This window comes from Monodelphis domestica, chromosome 3 (genome assembly GCF_027887165.1).
Source record: "Monodelphis domestica isolate mMonDom1 chromosome 3, mMonDom1.pri, whole genome shotgun sequence".
In the NCBI taxonomy this organism is placed as follows: domain Eukaryota; kingdom Metazoa; phylum Chordata; class Mammalia; order Didelphimorphia; family Didelphidae; genus Monodelphis; species Monodelphis domestica.
In genome coordinates, this window is record NC_077229.1 from 127,656,793 (window position 1) to 127,678,712 (window position 21,920).

Sequence of the window (21,920 nt, forward strand, 5' to 3'; positions counted from 1 at the left end):
TTCAACGAAATTGTTAATTGTTTCTATGATTTCTTCTCTAACTATCCGATTTTGGAGTATCATGTTATTTAATTTCCAATTAATTTTTGATTTGGGTCTCCATGTACCCTTGCCGATTATATGTACAATTTTAATTAAATTAAATTTGCTTTCTTTTTCTCTAGAAGAAGCAGTATGGCATAATGAATTTTTAAAATACTGGCCTTGGAGTCAAGAAAATCTGGGTTAAAAACCTACTTCTAACAAATATTGACTCTGTGACCCTGGGCAAGTCACAACCTATCAGTACCCAAAGCATATGTCTACCATAATAATTTGCAGAGAAAGAGTCAGTCTGCATGGGTAGACAGAATTTCTATATATATATAGGAAGGCCCAAAAGTAGCATCTAGATAGTCCAAGTTGGCTTGGTATTGAGGTAATATAAATTTAATATCATGTCAGACACTAGATTTGTATCCTTGGACAAGTCACTTCTCCTTTTTCAGCCTCACTTTCTTCATCTGTCAAATGGGCATCAAATGACATACCATTTAAGGCACTTTTCAAACCTAAAAGCACTTCTCTAAATTTCAGTTTTATCAATGAAATTGCAGGAGCAATTATTTTTCCTATCCTGCCTTCTAAACCCACAGTCAACAAAATTAAAACAGAAAATAAAAATTTAATAGGACACAAAAAATATGCCAAATGAATTCTGAAAATGCTCCTCTATAACCACAGCTACCCTTAAAATGATACATTGGCAGAATTAAATTTTCTTAGCAGTTAGAAAATTCATTTCTTCTCATTCTTTCTAAAAGATTTGACATTCATCTATCCATAAACACATACATATAGAGATAAGTCATCTAATAATGTTCCCTACCTTCACACAGTTATCTAACACTTTTTTATACTTTGAATCATTTTCCCATCTGACCTCTCAATTAATCCTCACAACAACCCTACAGAGGTAGGCAGGGCAGGAATTGTGATCTACATTTGACAGATAAAACTACTGACTCTCAGAGAAGCTAAGTGACTTGCCCAAGTTCACACACCTATGAGGCTTAGACCATAAGTCCCTGCCTTCTGATCTGGGGGACTTACTTCTACCTGCTCTCTGCCTCCCTAGCAATAGATGGATGTTAATACCATTTATAAGGAGGGGTTTGAAATGATCATGGTTTTCAACTGAATTCAACAAAAATGGAGGGAGGGAAAGGGAGAGAAAATAAACATTTATTAAGCACCTGCTATTTGCCAGGCACTGTGCTAAGAAGCACTTTACAAATAGTATTTCATTTGATCTTCAGAGGGATTGAGTAACCATTTTGTACAAGACTTTACGTAAGATTCTGGGTAGGTAGATGTAAATAAGAAATAACGCCCCACCACCAGCACCACCACCAAGGAATTCAAAATTTGGAAGATAAGACATGCACTAATATAAACGAGTATCCATCACTATTAAAGGCGTACTACTAGTATCATGTCATGTTGAAAGACTAGGAAAGGATTTAGATGTGTTGTCAAAGTACTGATGTTGCTGACTTTGAAACATAATCATCATCTCCTACCCTTCTGGTTTCATCTGTGTCTAAGATGGGGGCCCTTAACCTTTTTTTATGTTACAGAGTTATTTGGTAGTCTGTGGGACCCTTCTCTGAAAAATGTTTTGGCTTTTCATTTTTTGAGTGGAGGGGAAGGGAAAGAAGTGATAAACTTCAGTTAGAAGTTTATGAAAAGGAAGTTATTTTTTTTTTGGCATCCAAATCCAGATCTCCTGATTTCCCTCTTATCACTACATTTTGCTCTACAACCACAGGATAAGAATGGTAATGGATTACTTCAGAGGGTATCCATTGGCCTCCTCCAAGGCTTAGCCCTGCTTTACAGACAATGATACCAAATAATAGAAAGTTATGTAGCCTAATTGGGGCAAGAGGCAGACGTGACTGCCTTCCTTCTCACATAGGTGGATCATCCTTCATCATTATTTACAGGGATAAGTAAATACCATGGAATTTCAGAGATAGGCAATCATTTCTAAATCCTTTGCCCTTCTACTTCCTTTATAGGTATCAGCCATGGTTCTGTGGTAGCAGGAGTTATTGGCGCCAAGAAGCCACAGTATGATATCTGGGGCAAAACCGTCAACCTCGCAAGTCGTATGGACAGCACAGGCGTCAGTGGCCGGATCCAAGTGCCTGAGGAGACGTATCTCATCCTAAAAGACCAGGGCTTTGCTTTTGACTACAGAGGAGAGATTTATGTCAAGGGCATCAGTGAACAGGAAGGAAAAATCAAAACATATTTTCTTCTGGGAAGAGTACAACCCAATCCATTAATCTTACCACCAAGAAAACTGCCTGGACAGTACTCCTTAGCAGCTGTTGTCCTGGGACTGGTACAATCATTGAACAGGCAAAGACAGAAGCAAATACTCAATGAGAACAACAACCCTGGCATTATAAAGGGACATTATAACCGACGGACTTTGTTGACTGCCAGTGGATCTGAACCAGCAGCCCAAGCAGAAGGCTCTGACAAATCTGACTTGCCATAATAAGCATTTTTCTTTGTGTTCCTTTTTTTTGTATTTCTTTTATATATAAAAAATAAATGTACTAATAAAAAGGTTTAATTTTTTTTAGAATAAGGATGCTTTTACTGATCTTTGGTGGGTACCAGAAAGAAGAGGTCAGTGGTAGAAGCACAGAGGAAAGGGAACCTTCTGCGATCACATAGTTCAGTAATGGTGAACCTTTTAGAGAACAATTGCCCAAACTGAAACCCTCACATCTCATGTGAGCCCTCCACATTACTCCAGACAGGCAATGGAGGAAGTGTTCCCATTGTGCTGCTAGACAGAGGAGATAGGTCATGTGAGAAATGTCCACAGGCACACATGGAAAGGGGGAGGGAAGCAGCCCCTTCTGGTATGCTCCAGCATATGTTTCATGTGTTCCCTAAAACAGACCTAGACTAACCCTCTTATTCTGAAACAGCTTGCCCAGACAAGTTAATGGCAAAGCCATGATCAAAGCAGTCAAGCCCCAAAGTTTGTAAGTAAGGTTTCATCCACTCCACCATATTCTCTAACAAAAGTCTTTTCATTGCTTTTTTCTATTCTCTAATTTCTGTTTATGCCATCTGTAAATATATAGATTGCAGTTGTGGCAGAAATAGGACTAGTTTGAGCCCAGAGCAAATCCTACAAGTCTCTTGAAAATAGTGACTTTTGCCAAAGAAACATGATTGGCAAGTCTTTAGCAAAAACCAGATATGAAAAGAGACATGGGAAGGTCACAGTTGACTATACTTTTCATTTTGTAATTATGGATAACATTTCATGCATAAAATCCTGGGATTATTTGTGTGCAAACTCTTGCCTCACATAGTTATATCTAGGCTGTAAATGTGAATAATGTTTCCAAATTCAAAGCAATAATAAAAATACCTGAAATATATATGACACTTCACAGTTCCCAAAGCATTCTCACATGTATAATCTCCTTTGATAAGGAAAATGTGTGGACTGGAGAAATCTAAAAGGTAACAGCTCTGAGATAAGACATAGAAAGATGCCAGGAGCTCATTCCTATTGGTGAAGAATTAAAGAAATCATTTCTGCCCCTATATGAATGCTGGTCCTTAAAGAGACCATTACTTTGATAAATTCTCAGGCATGGGTGAAAGCCACTTCAAAATGCATTTGTTATATTTGATCTTTGAAAAATGACAGATAAACTCTAGGATTATAAACCCATCATTGCTTTATTAAAAGATACCACATATATTTGGGCAAAAAATAATGGTATCAACCTTATGTTATTCAAATAAAACTTGACAGTTTTTAGAGCATGTTCAAAAATTTTTTCTCTCTTGAATCTAATAATAATCCTGTGAATTACTCAAGAGAGGTATTGCTATCCCTGTTTTGTAGATGAGACTCAAAGAGATGTAACTTGAAAAATTTCACCTCTCTAATATTGAAATTCAATACATTTGGTTGGATTCAAACCCAACAAATTGGACAGAGGATTCTCCATGAAAATAGGAGTGTATTTTTTCAGGCACACAAAATTCAACCATGCATTCATTCAGGAAATTTTAGCACAAAATCAAATATGAAAATTTATAAAATAATTCCTTTGCATGAAGAATTTTAGTTTTAATGTGAAATTCCTTATAATGCTCATTCCTATACTAAAAATACAAAGAAATTGGTTAGAGATTGTCCCATTCCAATATTCTGATTAACTATTTGGAAGTTTTATGCAGCAGAAGTCTCAGAAATGAAGGTCCTATGAGTTGAATAAAAGTTTTCAAAAGCTACTGGGGAATTATTCCCATCCTAAACACCTAAAAGGGCCTTATTTAAAAAGAAAAAAAAAAACTTCAAAAAGAGATGGTCCTAACTTCTCTCAGAAGATTCTAGCTCCCCAAAGAGTTTTATCCATTTAGGGGAAGAATATAAACCTATAATCCCAAAAAGTTGAAACAGGTTAGTTAATGCATTCTGGATTTTGAGATATGAGTTAGAGGATCTAAATTCAAATCTTGGCTTTGTCATATACTATCCATTTGATGTTGGCCAAGTTAGTTAACATTTCTGGGGATCAGTTTCCTCATCTGTAAAATGAAGGGGTTGAAATAGATGACCTCTAAAGTATTCTGTAGTTCTAAACCATTGATATTTGTCCCCTACTCAGATAAGGAAAGACTTTACTTTTAATGAAAAGTTCTTTATATCTAATAAATTCTAGTCTGATAAAACATTGCTCATATGTCATAGATCAAAGATTCCTAAGAGAACATCTGAGTCTAGCTCACTCATTTTTCAGATTCAGAAACTGAGGCCCAGAGATAAGCAGTGACTTATCTGAAGACAGAATTCAAACACAAGTTCTCTAACTCTAGATTTAGTACTTCTATAATAAAAGGTCTCGTGCCTCTACTATCTTTATCCCAATATTTCAATTTCATTCCTCCAAGTTTCTACTTCATTTCAACCCACAAAATCTTTTCATTGTCTAGTGATATGGTGTCACCAGAGAAGAATGATGGAGGGAAATTCTCTATCCTTCTTATACCATTTTGTTTTCCTTCTTCCATGCTTCATAAGAGTTTATTTCAAGGGGAAGCTGGGTGGCTCAATGGATTGAGAGACAGGCCTATAGATGGAAGGTCCTAGGTTCAAATCTGGCCTCAGACACTTCCCAACTGTGTGACCTTGAGCAAGTCCCTTAACCCCCATTGCCTAGCCCTTACCACTCTTCTGCCTTGGAGCCAATACACAGTATTGATTCTAAGATGGAAGTTAGGGTTTTTTAAAAAAAGTTTATTTCAAAAGCCCCTTTACTGAAAAGATAACCCAAAGTATTTTCCAGTTTGTCAGAGTTCTTCCTAAAAGAATGGTGCTCAGAATTGGACACAATGTTATAGATATGAACCAACCAAAAAGTATACAATATAATAAACACCTCTTTCACCTGAACAGTAAGTAGTGCTGTCCCAAATTATATTGTGTGCTTTGGTTTCAATGTCATCATACAAAGATACTTTATTCTTCTCCCTCATTGTCTCCATATCAACAGACAGATGTTGACATTATTCATATTTCAAATGAGATAACATTTGTAAGGTGCTTAGCACAGTGCCTGACACATAATGGGTGCTTAATAAATACATATTCTCTCTTCCATTGCCAAAATGCATATTCAAAATGAACTGGGAATTCCCATTACTCCACTTTTAACAAGGAATCATCCAGGATTTGACTGGACATCTTCAGTAATCTGAAACTCAGAACTACCTAGCTAACAAAGTACCTCATTCCATTATCCAATTATTTGTTAGAAATAAAAAAAAAACTATATTGAGTAAAACTTTGTTACTTTGTGTGAAGATTAGATTTAGCTATCTCCTGATTGTAACAATGAAGATACTTAGTCTAACAAAATCAGGGATGTCTTGGGAACTTTACATTACTCCACCCTACCTTAGTCTAACAAAATCAGGAATGTCTACACCCATACTTAAGGAAATTAGGAATATGGCCTTTGATAGAGAAAAATGACAAATCAAAAACAGCTGACAGACCCCTGGGCTGTCCTAAGTCAAGCTTAAGCTATCATTGGTACAGATGATACACAGGGAAGTGATGTAAAATTGTCTATATATTTTGCATCACTTCCTCTCATCACTCTTTCCTGGTGACTTCTTATGAGCAGGCTGAGTTCAATTCAATCCTGGAATTCGAGCCTGGAGGAGCTCCCTCAGACAGCTTGCTTGAGATGGTCACGTAGTGAGTGATAAGACTGACTCCCTTTCCCTTGGTTCTCAGGGGAGGCCCCCTTGGCCAACACCTTGAACTCCTGCCTGGATCAGCCTGAGATGGAGCAGTTTAAATTAACTCTCTCTCTCTCTCTCTCTCTCTCTCTCTCTCTTAATTTCTTTTCTCTATATTAATTAAAATCACCATAAATTTCCAGCTGACTTGAGTATTTTATTATGGGATTTCCTTGGTGACCTAATTTAGATTTTAAGTCACAATGCTAAAATTATCCTTCACATTTGTTTACTAATTACTTCTACCCACAGATCCTAGTTCTGGTCTCTGCAGCTAAGTAAATCAATGTCACCCCCTTTCCACAGGACAAACCTTCAGATTCTTAAAGATCCATAATTGTATACACCTTGTCCTTTCTTCAGCAATCTAAACATCTTCACTTCCAATAGCTGATTGTCACACCTTGAATGCTCCCAAACTCCTGTTCTCTGGGCACATTCTAGCTTGTCAATGCTTTAAAATCCCAGAACTGAACCGAATACCTTAGATGTTTCCCTTTGGTCCTTTTGATATCATAATCCTTTTATCGATCTTATTGTCACCCAGCCAGGCCTCAGCACTTCCATAGGATTTCATTAACCTGCCAGGTATTCTCAATACAATTAACTTGTCCAATCTTCTAGTCTAAGAAAGTCTTGTCCAATCTTCTAGTCTAAGAAAGGCTTCCCAAAGCCACCAGCATGATTTCTATTCATTTTTTGTCAGTAATTTTATTTTTTTTAATTTTAAAATCAACAAAGTTCTCTCTCTCTCTCTCTCTCTCTCTCTCTCTCTCACACACACACACACACACACACACACACACACACACACACAGGTATTTGATTAATGTTGTCTCCATTCTCTCTTTTTTCCCTCCTAGAGTTGACTAGCAATTCCTCTGGGTTATACATATGTTATCATTCAACCATGTTTTCTATTCTAATGACAGTCATTACTTACCTTCTGTCTGCTGATTTCATTTATTTGAGGAACATGAAATGCAAGACTACTGAGGAACTAAGCATTGCTTCCATTCCTGAGGAAATGCTAAGATGGGAACCAGCTGAAAAGTGCGCTTGGTGGAAACTAATCTTGCTTCTTTCCCTCATGGCCCTTGCAGAAAAGATGTCAGCTCTGATCTTAGGAACACCAAGACAAGTTTCAATCTGAACTTAGACAGGAGTATCCAGTGACTAAACCAGGCTACCGGACTATAGAAAGTATTGATTTAGTTAGATAAAGTCCTACTCTCAAAGTGAACATTGAAATTTACAATTATAGCCAAGTTCCTAAATAGCACTTCCATAGTCCTTTAAGGTTTATGAAACACTTTTTTAAAAAAAAATCATGTTACTTCTGAAAGTTCGGTGTTTATATTATCTCCAGGAGTTAGATCTTCTGGTTCATCCTAGAGGGCAGAAATTGAAGTAATTGAAGAAATTTCAGAGGAGCAAATTTTGTTTCAATACACAGAGGAAAAGAAGCATTGTGGAATAGTGGATAAAGGAGCTGGCCAGGGAATCAGATGGCTTCATGACTACTTACTTCTGACTCATGTTGGTTGTGTGACCCTAAATAAGTCATTTTACCTCTCTTAACCACTTAACCAGGCTAAGTTTAAGTCAGGTAGAAACTTGTGTTAGCTAGAGGAAACACCATATAGTTTCTGTACTAATTAAATCATAAATCTGCTAGCATATACATATATATATACACACATATACACTCTCACACAGTGTATCAAAATTTTAATAGTTTAAACCTGCCCTAAGACTTTTGAGACATTATAGATATATAGATATATTTATACACACACATATATATGCATATGTATACAAATACACATATATGCATATGTGTGTGTGTGTGGCACAGTGAATAAAGAACTGCTCTTGGAGACAGATCTGAGTTCAAATCCAGATTTAGACACTGACTAGTTGTGAGATCCTGAGTAAGTCACTTACTCTGTTTATCTCCATTTCCCCTTCTACAAAATGAGTTGGAGAAAGAAATGTCAAACCACTCCAGTATCTTTGCAAAGAAAAACCACTAAATAGGGTCACAAAGAGTCAGAGACAACTGGAAAATAATACAACAAAGTTCAACATTAGTCAATAATATGAAATGGCTGCCAAGAATACTAAATACTCTCTGCAGCATAAATGGGGGGGGGGAGAGAGACACAGAGAGAGAGAGAGAGACAGACAGACAGACAGAGATAGAGAGTGAGAGAGAGAGTGAGAGAGTGAGAGAGAGAAAGAGAGAGAGAGAGAGAGAGAGAGAGAGAGAGAAAGAGAAAGAGAGAGAGAGAGAGAGATAAAGGATATTTAAAACTGGAGATTATTAAGTCCTGCCATATTCTCTTCTGGCCAGACCATAAATGGAGTTCATTGCAGGCTACTGCCAAGCAACCAAATGTCTAGAGGGCTACCAGGATAGTGAATTGCCTAGAGACTATACCATGTAAATAAAGATGGAAGGAACTAGCCATGTTCAAGTATTTGATAAGACCTACAGAAGAGGGAATGGATATGTCCTAAAAACTAGAGAAGCAAAGTTACGTTCATCTTTTAAAAAATCCTGATAATCAAAGCAATCTAAAAGTTGAATGGAATGTCTTAAATTCATGTGTAGTCATTACATACCCAAATGTAATAAATTTCTATCCATTAGAAATTTTCAAAAAGATGGTCATTTGTTGTCCCTGGGATCCTTGGTCAAACACAGATTGAGTTAGATGGCTTCAGATATTCTTTCTAATTCTTAGATGCTGGAATTCCGTAATTCTGTGAAATCAATTAATTCACTTGGATCCATCATCACCCTATAAGATCAAACAGATGTTGAAATTAGCAAAATCTTACTCCTTTCCATTTCTCTTCTAACAAGTATATGTTGCATCTATTTCTCAAGTTGGTAGTTGGCCATTCAAGTTGGAAATATATGGTTTATTTCTTTATTTGAATACCCTGTTTCTGGAAGTGAAATTACCTGAAGGGTCATTGGCCTGACCAGTGATATGGGCCACTGGACCAGATCCCATACTCCTGAATCTGATTACATTCTGTTATGATATCTTATTAAATATGTGAATTATTTCCTGATTTAGTAAACTGCATCTAAAGGACCTGGTTAACCACTAATTATTCATTTACCAGAATATAAAATGAAGTCTCAGGGAAGTACTTTGTATCAGTAAATATAGACTTTAAAGGGAAAAAATAGCATGCATTTCTTAATTATCAGTTCTGTTTATCTGTCATGCTAGCTTCTCATGGGGTGGGTGTAATGGAAACAACAAGGCTTGGAGTAAAAATGTCTAGGTTTGAAAACCCCTTCTGCTTTCTGGTTATGTCACCCAGGGTAAGTCATTTAAACTTTCTGTGTCTTAATTCCTCTTCTATGAAGGAAGAAGAATACATCTGTATAGCAGCTATGTGCACAATGGATAGAGTGCCAGTCCTGGAATAAGATTCATCTTTTTTAGTTCAAATCTGACCTCAGACACTTAGCAAGTCACATATTTATGTTAGTCTCAGTTTCCTCATCTGTAAAATGATCTGGAGAGAGAACCGACAAACCATTCCAGTGTCTTTGCAAAGAAAACACCAAAACAGGGGTCAAGAAGAGTCTAGCACAATTGAACAACAAAATAACATTTGTGTGACCTACTTCACAGGCTTTTTATGAGAATCAAATGATATTTATTCAGTTTGGCTCTAAAAGACAAAACAAGGTGCAAATTGGCAGCAATTATATGGAGCCAGATTTTAGTTCCACTAAAAGGAAAATCATCCAAAACATTAGAACTCTGAAAAACAGAAAGGGCTGTCTCAGCGAGTAGTGATTTTCCCCATTACTAGAGGTCTTCAAATGGATGCCAGGTAACTTTTTGGCAATATGTTTCAGGAAACCTATGAATTTGAGGAGGAATACTGCTATGTCAGAATACTACTGACATTTGCAGCACTAAAAATGTGTATCATGCAAAGAACAATGGACAAGTGCATAGTGAGTATAAGCAAGCTGCAGTGGAAATCTAAAAAAAAAGGAGTCAAAGGCCCTATCAGGAAAACTTATCTAGTATAATTCAATAAACATTTATTAAGTGCCTACTTATATGCCAGACATGGGAAACTACGGTGAAGGAGGTAGAGTGTCATGTTGGGACTCAGGAAAATCTGAATTCATATCTAGTCTTAGGCATTTACTAGCTGTGTGACCTTAGACAAGTCACTTAATACTGTTTGCCTCAGTTTCCTCATCTGTAAAATGAGCTGGAGAAGGAAAAAGTGAACCCATATGGGGTTACAAAGAGTCAGACACAACAGAACAACAATAAATGTCCCAGGCGCTGTTCTAAGTTCTGGAGATATAATTAATAAAATGGATAGTCCTTGCCATCAAAAAGCTTACACTAAAGGGGAAGACAACATATAAGAGGAGTCAAGAAACTGGTAAGGTGTATCAGAGGGCATCTTGTTCCATGCAATTAAAATGTGGCAGAATAGTAGAAGCAAAGTGAAGAGAATTAAGATATCAGTTAGCCCTCCAGTTCTCCAGGCAGAGGAAAGAGAACGTCAAAGGTGGTCATATCAACGTAGACTTGACTTAGCAGCATGGTGATGAGTTTAGAAGGGATGAATTTATCCTGGGAGGGAGCCCTTGCTTCCTAGAGTTGAAATCAGGCAGAATGGCAGATGCAAAGTAGAGAAGGGAGAAAATTGTCTACTCACATGGCAATAATGAGAGATGACAGGTGTTGGACAGCCACAGTGCTCTGCTGTTACCTTCACAATGTCAGAGGAAAACATGAATGGTCTGGAGCATATTGGATGGACCCCAAATGATGAACTCTTGGGAGAATACAGACAAAAGCTGCACAGGATAGCCAAGCATGGGTGTTATCATCTGTATTTTGGAGGGGAATTTTCCAATTGATGAGGTCACAGATCTATTTGAATATTTAAGTAAAGCAATAGCACTGATTCCTAGAAGACCAAGGATTTCCCTTCAGTAGCTTCCTTTGGGCCAATAGTAACTGAGACGAGTGACTGCATCTGGAAGTTATATAATAGATGAATGTAAATTTAGTGGAACAAAACTGATGGAGGAACTGAACTGTGCATCCCAAAGTTATTGGGGGGAGAGGATATTTTTATTTTGTTTTTGTTATATATTTAAATGTTTCCTTTGTAAAGACTAATTTATATTAAGTAATTAACTTAAACTGCTCATTGTAGCTAATTATGGGAGAAATGCAATCAGTGATGGCTTGAGCCAATGACAGTAGAAAAGACATACCAAAAGCTTCTTAACAGTCTCTAAAACCTATAGGGGCAGATGTAGTCTGCCTGGCTTTGGAAGAGTAATCAAAATATACTTGTTCTGGAGGTCCTGGGTTCAAAATTGGCCTCAGATATTTCCTAATTGTGTGACCATGGACAAGTCACTTAACCCCTATTTCCTAGCCTTCACCATTCTTCTGCCTTGGTTACAATACACAGTATTGATTCTAAGACAGAATGTAAGGATTAAAAAATATTTGTTATATTTATAATATTCAATTTTACATAAACATATTTTGGAGAATTATAAAACTAAGGGTTAGATGAAGGCAAAGAAGAAAGACATCAAAAACCAAGTCATCAAGTACATCAAGAGGATAAGGGAAATCTTCATGAAGGGAGAGGTATTTGAACTCTACTCTAAATTAAAATAGGAATTCAAAAGTTAAAGAGAGGGAGGAATCATTCTAGTTATAGAAAAGTGTTAGAAAAGGGCTGGGGGTTCAGAGAACACAAGTCATATTCACAACAACCAAAGATAGACCAGTATGACCAAAGCCCAGCTAATATGATGAAAAATTCTCTATGGATATTTTCCTACAAAATTAGTCAATAAATTCAAATGACAAATGTTAATAACTAGCTAGAGAGTACAGTGGATAAAGCATTGAGTCTGGAGTCAGAAAGACGAGGTCAAATTCTGCTTCAGACACTAGTTATATGAGACTAGGCAAATCACTTAACTTCTATCTGGCTCACTTTCCTCAACTATAAAACATTAATAGTAAAAGAACCTATTTCATTGGATTGTTGTAAGGATAAAATGAGATTATATTTGTAAAACTCTTAGCACATCTGGTCTATATTAGGCATTTCATAAATGTTTATTTACTTCCTTCCTTGTCAGTGAGCTCTAGAAAGAAAATATATTGGGTCTGTTGGATTTCTTTGGTAGAGGAAAACAGGCTATCTTAATAACCAAGGCTCCAACTCTGGTATGTCAAAAATTCTGGCTTTAGAATTAATGCCCTTAGGACTTCAGGGCAACAGCTACAAATAAGCTTAAGCTATGGTCAGGGTCAGCTCTGTGCTAATGGTCTAGATGTCTAACTCTGCAAGGTAATAAGAGGTGTGATAACAGTTCATGACTCTATAATCCTTGAAGGCACATATAAGCTTTTCTCAGGATGATTCTGAGGTCGATAGTGTAAGTATTTTTAAACTCACTCCATAATAATAACAACAGATTGGGGGGCAGCTAAGTAGCTTAGTAGATAAGAGAGTCAGGCCCGGAGATGTGAGATCCTGGGTTTAAATATACCCTCAGATAACAAAGTTCATTTGGAAGAACAAAAAATCAAGAATATCAAGGGAAATATTGAAAAAAAAATGTGAAGGAAGGTGGCCTAGAAGTACCAGACTCAAACTATTCTATAAAGCCATGGTCATCAAAACAATATAGTACTGGCAAAGAGAAAGAAGGGAAGATCAGTAGAATAGACTTGGGGTAAGTGACCTAATTAAGACTGTCTATGATAAACCCAAAGATTCCAGCTTTTGGGACAAAAATCCACTATTTGACAAAAACTGCTGGGAAAATTGGAAGACAGTATGGAAGAGATTAGGTTTAGATTAGAGAGAGAGGTTTAGATCAACATTTAACACCCCACACCAAGATAAACTCAGAATGGGTGAATGGCTTGAACATAAAGAATGAAACTATAATTAAATTAGGTGAAAACAGAATGGTATACTTGTCAGATCTTTGGGAAAGGAAAGATTTTAAGACGAAGCAAGAGTTAGAAAAATTACAAAATGTAAAGTAAATAATTTTGATTATATAAAATTAAAAAGGTTGTGTACAAACAAGACTTTTGCAACCACAATTAGAAGGAAAGCAACAAATTGGAAAAAAATCTTCATAACAAAAAACTCTGACAAAGGTCTAATTACTCAAATTTATAAAGAGCTAAATCAATTGTATAAAAAAAAATATCAAGCCATCCCCCAATTGATAAATGGGCAAGGGGCATGAATGGGCAATTTTTGGATAAAGAAATCAAAATTATCCATAAACACATGAAAAAATGTTCTAAATCTCTTGTAATCAGAGAAATACAAATCAAAACAACTGAGGTACCACCTCACACCTAACAGATTGGCTAACATGAGAGCAAAGGAAAGTAATGAATACTGGAGGGGATGTGGCAAAATTGGGACATTAATGCATTGCTGCTGGAGTTGTGGATTGATCTAACCATTCTGGAAGGCAATTTGGAACTATGACCAAAGGGTTCTAAAAGACTACCTTCTTTTTGATCCAGCCATAGCACTACTGGGTTTATACCCCAAAGAAATAATAAGGAAAAAGACTTGTACAAGAATATTCATAGCTGTGCTTTTTGTGGTGACAAAAAATTAGAAAATAGGGGGATGCCCTCTGATTGGGAAATGGCTGATGGAATACTATTGTGCTCAAAAGAAACAATGAACTGGAGGAATTCAATGTGAACTGGAATGACTTCCAGAAATTGATGCAGAGTGAAAGGAGCAAAACCAGGAGAACATTATACACAAAGACTGATACACTGTGGTACAATTGAACGTAATGGACTTCTCTACTAGCAGCAATGCAATGATCCAGGACATTTCTGAAAGACTTATGAGAAAGAATACTATCCACATTCAGAGGAAAATCTGTGGGAGTAGAAACACAGAAGAAAAACAACTTCTTGATCACATCTGTCAATGGGGATATGATTGGGGTTATAAATCCTAAATGGTCACCCAAGTGCAAATACCAATAATATGGAAATAAGTCTTGACCAAAGAAAGACACATGTAAAACCCAGTGGAATTTTGTGTCAGATATGGGAGTGGGTTGGGGGGAGGGGAGGAAAAGAACATGATTTTTGTAAGCCTGGAAAAATGCTCTAAATTAATGAATTAAATAAAATTAAAAAAAAATAAACAAATAAATAAATAAATATGACCTGACATTTCCTAGCTGTGTAACCCTGAACAAGTCACTTAATCCCCATTGCCTAGCCTTTACTGCTCTTCTACCTTAGAACCAATACACGGTATTGAATCTAAGATGAAAGATATAGATTAAAAATAATAATAGCATATATCTTCACCATGTTTTACTAGACAAGGAAAAGGAAAACCACTCCAATGTCTTTGCCAAGAAAACCCTACATAGAGTCACAGTCAGACACAACTGAATGACTGAACAACAACACCATACTGTTTTATGTATATTATCTCATTTGAAACAGCAGTTCTGTCGAGTAGGTAAAATAATTGTTTTCTGTTATATCTATTTTAGAAAAAAACTGTTAAACTCATTCTACAGTTAAATGAAAAATTATAAAGTGCTTTGTCAAACTTAAAGCATCATTTATTTATATAGCTAACATTTTATCTATAGATATTTATTATTATTAGAAATGAGGAAACTGACTCAGAGACAAGTGATGTGTCCATAGTCAATAAATGTTAGTTGGGATTTGAACCCAAGTCTTTCTGAATTCCAAGTTCAGCCTTTCAAGTCCACCATACAGGCACTTAGAAGGGAAAAAGGACTTCTCCATTGTCACACAATCAGCAAGCATTACTCAGAACTAGCCTTTGATTCCTATGGCACAATGGTGTGAACTAGAACATTTAATATTGATTCATGTGACTTTGTTATAAGAGTGAATTCTGGTTCTCACCTAAAGAATTACTACTCATACCCCCCTTCATCTTAAGGCATGGTAATTTTTATTCAAAGATGTTACATATGGTGGGGCCAATGGATGAAAATGGTCCAGGATGATGGAATAGCCCAGTTAGGATGGAACTGTAACTTCCCCACACATGCAAGGGATTCAGATTGTTACATTTTATTTAAGGTCTGGGACATTACCTCTCCCATCCTTGGGAATTCTCTGCCCTCCCTCAGATTATTACTCTCATGAGTATGTCATGGGGTGTTCCAGAAGAAGAAGCAGGGAAGGGGCACAAAGATTCCCCCATATGCCTGAATGACATTCCCTCCCATGTCCTGTTTGTCAGACTTTCAAGGTTGTTTTGATGCTTGGGTATCCTTTCTCAGCCTTGTAAACTCTTATCAAAAAGGATAAAGGCATAACATCCTTCAAGTTAACTCAGGTGCTCCCCCCTCCCTTCAGGCTTGGGATGTCAGTCAAACCTATATCAATTAGGAGGAAGGGCACAGGGAAAACAGTTTGAGTCCATAGTCTAATTGGGAATATCTGTTAATTAGTAAAAAACATAAGATCTAAAACCATCATTTTTTAAAAAGGATTTCAAAGCACTTTTTACTATTGCTCAACCTCATCAAATTAGATTCATAAGCCATTTTTGCTATCTCCTTGGTAATCTAATCAATCAACAAGCAAACATTTGTTAAGTCCTTACAAAAAATACACAGAGACAACAATGAATCCCTGCTCTCAAAGAGCTTATATTTTAATGACAAGTCCATTCTCCTTTCTGAATCTCTGTTTTCTCATCTTTAAAACTAGGACATTGGATTAGATAGTCTCTAAGTGGTTCTTTTCCAACTACAAATCAAAAAGTCCCATGACTTCAAATCCAGCATTCTTTCCACTACGACACAATGAAGAGTCCCAGTTACCAGAAACAATTTTTAACCTTTATTTCCTAACATCTCACAATCCAAATTCTCTCCCTCTCTGTCTTCCCCTTGCTATCATGCAATACTTATTTCCATATTCCTCTTCTTATGAAAGAAAACACATCACACATTCAAGAAAAACTCAAGAGAAATAAATTGGAAAATTATATGTTTCAATCTGCATTCAGATTTTATCATTTCCTGATATGGCAATGAATTGCCTTTTTCATGACTCTCTCGGAGTTCTCTTGAACTCCTGCATTGTTAATAATAGTTGTTATTCATAGTTGACTATCTTACTTTATTACTGTTCTTGTGTACAATGTTCTCATGGATCTGCTTACTTCATTTTGCATTAGTTCATAGAAGTCTTTCTGGGCTCTTCTAAAATCATCCTGGCTTCCTTTTCTTAAGGCACAAGTATTCCATTAAAATCATATGCCACAACTTGTGTAGTCATTCCCCAACTGATAGATGATGCCTCAGTATTCAATTCTTCATCATTACAAAAAGAATTATTATAAATATTTTTTGCATAAGTAGATCCTTACCCCTTTCTTTGATCTCTTTGGGATACAGATCTAGTCATGGTATTGGTGGGTCAAAGGGTATGCACAGTTTAATGTCCCTTTTGGCATGGATCCAAATTGTTCTCCACAATGGTTGTATCATTTCACAGCTCCATCAACAGTGTATTAATGTCCCAGTTTTCCCACATCCCTTCCATCATTTATCATTTTCCCCTATTTTTGTCATATTAGCCAATCTGATAAGCATAAAAGAGTATCTCAGAGTTCCTTTAATTTGTATTTATCTAATCAGTACTGACTTGGAGCATTTTTTCATGTGATCATAGATAGTTTTAATAATGAATATTCTTTCTATAGCCTCACATAGTACGTGGAATTGGGGGAATGTCCAATCCCAGTAGAAATAATTAAGATAAATCCCCAAAGGTTTTGTGCACTCTACCATATTATAGTAAAAATAATAAGAAACAATCTTTTCCCCTAATATATTTTCATTTCATTAAATATTTATCAATTACATGTAAAATAATTTATTATACATATGAAGTCATATAAGCAAAGAACAAGAAATATCGTTGAAAACAATCATTTGAAGTAGATGCTTTTATCATAATACCTCTTCCGTATGGAAGTGTTGAAATGAGAAGTTCTACAATCAACCTAAAGAGTTTCCTGGGAGGTGGTCTTAGTTTCAGGTTTGAAGAGAGAGATTTTTCCAATGAAAGGTGACCATGCCCAGAGGGAACTTGCTGTTAGAGAGAAAAAAATCTGTCCTTATTAAATGTTAGGGTGAGATCTATTAGCTGGTTTGGAAATAAGCTCTGGTGCCCTAGAGGATGGTTTTATGGCCCCTAAGATGAATTGATTGCCTCAGACTCTTTGGCTCCTAGGAACAGAGAAACCCCTCCATGCCAGTTTATAGGGGATCTGATACCTTTTTTTTTTGGCTTTTCCTCTTTTACCTTTTTCCCAAAGAGATCTCGACTGGACAGCAATATAATACCAAACCCTTCCCATCACTCTTCACACCCCTATATTCATTTGGGAGAGGCAATAATATGCTTGTTATGTAGCTGAAAGAAAAGAGTTTATGACCTCTTATTCTTTCCTTTTTTCCATTTTCTGAGATTAGGCCAGAGATCAAAGACCCGAAAGCTACTGCTCTAAGGCAGCCAAGTGGCACAGTAGATAGAACATTAGGTCCAACAGCAGGCATTTAGTAGCTCTCTGAGCATTGGCAGTTACTTAAACACTCTGCCTCACTTTTCTCAGCTGTTAAATGGGGATAATAATAGTACCTTCCTCCCACAGTTGCAGTGAGGATTAAGTGACATAATAATTATAAAGTGCTTAGCACAGTGCCTAGAACATACTTGGTACTATATAAATTTTATCTATTACTGTTACTATTATTATTATCATTAAATGAGAAAATATCAGTAAAGTACTTAGCACTGTGTCTGGCATATATTAGGTGCTGAAAAAATGCTTGACAAAGAGTAGTCTTGGAGGGGAAGAAACAGATATGCACTGTTCCAAGTGGCCTGCTTGGAGATACACGCTCTTCTAGCTCTCTAGCAACCCTATGGCAGAAAGTCCTAGAATATGACCTTCTAGCTAGAGAGGGGAAACTACCTAAATAGTATGATTCGAGGATCTAGCTTTCTAGCCACAGAAAAGGAATATCCTCCAAGGTATTATGCTCCAGGGAGTGAGAGGAGTATCATTGATACCTTTCTACATTCACCCCTACCACCACCTCCACCACTGCTATCACTGCTCACTATCATTGCTAGAGAAATATGGTACTAATGGTGTAACATGAGGGGACCCCAAAATAGGCTTTGTTCTACACAATTATATAAAATTTTCAGATTTACAGACCAGATATAAAGGGGGTTCTCTGATAGCAAATCTCAGAATGTGCTTCCTTTCCAAGAAAGTCTAAACTCATTGTTGTTGTTCTTGTTGCTCAGTCATTTCTGACTTTGTAAACCTAATTGCCATTTTCTTGGCAAAGTTACTGGTTTACCCTTTCCCTTTCCAGATCATTTTACAAATGAAGAAACTAAGGCAAACAGGGTTAAGTGACTTGCCTAGGTCACATAGCTAGAAAGTATCTGAGGCCATATTTGAACTCAAGAAGATGTGTGCTCCTGACTCCAGCTCTGGAGCTTTATCCACTCTGCCACCTAGCATCCTTAAAGGATCTCTGTGAGGAATAGGGACTCCATAGAGTGTAGGAGTATTGCCTAACAGTCTCAAAGTGTTTCTCTTCTGAAGGTTGTCCAAATCACAAAGTGGGGCTGGAAATCTGAGTGGGACTATACAGGACTCTATGGAAAGGTAAAGTCCACTAATTAGGAAGGAAAATTTCATTGATTATTTAGGCACTACTTTTTTTCTAAATTTACTTAGGATCTGCATTTTCTGCACTATCTTTTGGAGGGAAATAAAGTCTGAGATGTATCAAATAAATGCTTTTGTTACCTTGGTTGTTTATATGGGAGCTGTGGGTCTTTTTTCTTGTGTTAATAGAAATCTAGAATTTTATATTCAGAAGTTAATTCACATTTATGAAAACCTAGAATTTATATTCAGAGATTTTTTTCCAAGTAAATTCTGAAACCAGTAAATAGAGCACTGGGCCTGAAGTCAGAAAGTCTCATCTTTCTGAGTTCAAATCTGGCCTCAGACACTTACCAGCTGTGTGACACTAGGCAATTCACTTCACCCTGTTTGTCTCAATTTCCTTATCGTAAAAAAAAACCTGGAGAAGGAAATGACAAATGACTCCAGGATCTTTGCCAAGAAAACCTCAAAAGGCATCATTAAGAGTTGTAACAACAAGAACTAGAAAAAGTAGAGGTACTGATAATTTTTCAGTAGTGGGGTAACATCTTAAGACCTACATTTTAGACATTTCAATTTAGCAGTTTTGTGGAAGGTTTTTTGAAGAGTAACGAGTCTAGAAGGCAGACCAATAAGAAGACTGAGGTAAATGTTTAGGTGAAAAGTTAGGAGGGCCTAAACTGTGGTAGAAACTGTGAGTGGAAAGAGAGAGAAGCAAAAAATATGAAAGTAAGACTGACCAGATTTCGGCTTTTCTTAATACTAGATAAGGGGGCTGAGGGAGAGGAAAGAATAAAAGATGACTCTAAGACTGTGAACTAGCTGACTGGAAAGATGGTGTTGCTATTGGGAAGTCTGAAAGAGAGATGAGTCAGGGAAGAGTAAAAGTATTGCTATGGGCAATAAGGGCCAAGTTGAGATTAGATAACAAATTTATAGTGAATTCAATAGACATGGTTGTATGACTTTCTCCAGGAGCATTCAACAGTATGTGAGTAGGGACATAGAAGATAGATTTAGAGGTAACCCAGGGCTAAGATCTGGCAAGACATAAATGATCATTTGCCAAAGGGCCAAGAGACTCAGTTCTTGTTACTACAAATACCTAGCACATCTAAATGTAGAGAAATTCTTATTTATTCTCTCTCAATCCACATGCTGAGACTCCCCAGTGTGGATGAGTGCATTTCCCCTTCAAGGTTCTAGTGGTATCCCTTAAGAGTAGTGGGATTCTTCCAATACTGTTGGCGTGGGCTCCCATTTTGGTATATTCCTTACAATATCATCACCAGTGTGTTAATATTTCCTCAATATTATTGTGATTAGTGGCCCCCCATCATTTTAACCTATTGATTTCTCAATAATATTAATAATGAAATAAAATCATTTAACTTTTGTGTAACCCCTGTTCCAAAGTCCATTGGTATAGGACTCTCTTTATCAGTGGAAATGAATGCCCGTTTGGGTGAGAGATGGGACAGAGTTGGTGAAAGGTGAGAGCTTCAGTACCTTTGGGGACTCTTGAAGTAGGAACACCCCTTCAGTAATCTTTAAGCAAGAGTCTTCTTTAAGGAGCTTTCAGTTTTGAAAGAAAAGATAGAAAAGGTTAATCCCACTTCAGGTTGCTGAATGAAAAGACTATCCCAGCCTGCTATTCCAGAGGCTTCAGGGAATTTCCCTTGGGGTAAGATCTAAGATATTCCCTATTGGTTGAATTAATTTACTCCCAATGGAAGAGATCCTTCCCTCTGTGTTATCTGGTATATATTCTCCCAAATAACCCCCATTAATATTTGAATTTCAGTAAAAGCCCTATTGCTGCTAAACTATCCACACACATTCCCTAATGCAATGCCTGTCATTTCCACTGTTATTGGCAATTGCTTTAATTGATTCTGAGTTAGAAAGGATTTTGGAGATTATTAAGTTTAATACCTTTTGTTTTACAAACCAAGGCCTAGAAAGATATGATCAACACAAATGCAGAATAAAGAACAAAGTCAGGATTTAAAATAAGTGACTTATTCTGATTCCCAACCCAGTATTCTTTTTTCTCACCATAGTGAATTCTTTAGATCAAATTATCTCCATAAGGAGATAATATATTACATTTTAAAACCTCAATATTATTGTCAATTCTTCCTTCTCCCAAACTAATTCACAGGTAACTGGTCACCAAGTCCTGTTGAGTGGAAATCTTAGGCATTGGCATTAACTGCAAATGTCTCTCAAGGTGCCTCTCTGATCAATAGGTCAATCTGCTGGTCTTCTGGGCTCACTAGCAATTGCAGCTTTTTTCCATCTTTAGCCACTGATGAGCCAAAGAATATTGTATTCTCTCCAACTGGAGTATAATTATATACTCTTTTCTGCTAGAGTACTACAAAGCTCTTTTAGCAAGGGCTTGGCAATGACCCTTAGTTTAGGATTGGGGAAAGTTTCTTCTCTCTGACTTTCACAACCTCAGTCCCAAGGATGTTTGTTTTTTCCTGGTCAGGAGATGACAAAAGACTTGCTTCTCCTTTTAATAAATTCTTCCTCACTCAAAAGCCCCTTCCCTCTCACTTCCACGTTCCTGTAGAGTGATTAGTTTCAGTTCAGTCTTTTTTTTTTTTAATTCCCATAGTGCTTTAGGAGTCTTTTGCCTGATATAAATCTTACATAGTGACTAGGAACAATGGGATGAAGAAATGAACACACTGGCTGAAAATGAGCTCATTGTCTTACTTACCTCTTTATGTACAATCAATCTATTAAAGTCTCCTACATGTTCTAGAATA

The 21,920-nt window shown here is 36.7% G+C and overlaps 1 protein-coding gene and 1 long non-coding RNA gene across 3 annotated transcripts in view; one reads left to right on the forward strand and one right to left on the reverse strand.

Moving 5' to 3' along the window:
• Positions 1 to 2,641, forward strand: part of ADCY8 (adenylate cyclase 8) — a 382,696-nt gene extending 380,055 nt beyond the window's left edge. For both annotated transcript variants that reach the window (XM_007488342.3, XM_007488343.3), the window contains one exon: positions 2,064 to 2,641. In XM_007488342.3, the coding sequence (XP_007488404.1) occupies positions 2,064 to 2,551 (488 nt within the window). In that variant the 3' untranslated portion in view covers positions 2,552 to 2,641. The remainder of the gene's footprint in view (positions 1 to 2,063) is intronic.
• Positions 1 to 21,920, reverse strand: part of LOC103092418 (uncharacterized) — a 126,033-nt gene that overhangs the window by 35,842 nt on the left and 68,271 nt on the right. Inside the window, exons 3-4 of the long non-coding RNA XR_008917501.1 lie at positions 11,059 to 11,382; positions 8,968 to 9,146 (exon numbers count right to left, since the gene is read on the reverse strand). This is a non-coding gene — a long non-coding RNA (uncharacterized LOC103092418). The remainder of the gene's footprint in view (positions 1 to 8,967; positions 9,147 to 11,058; positions 11,383 to 21,920) is intronic.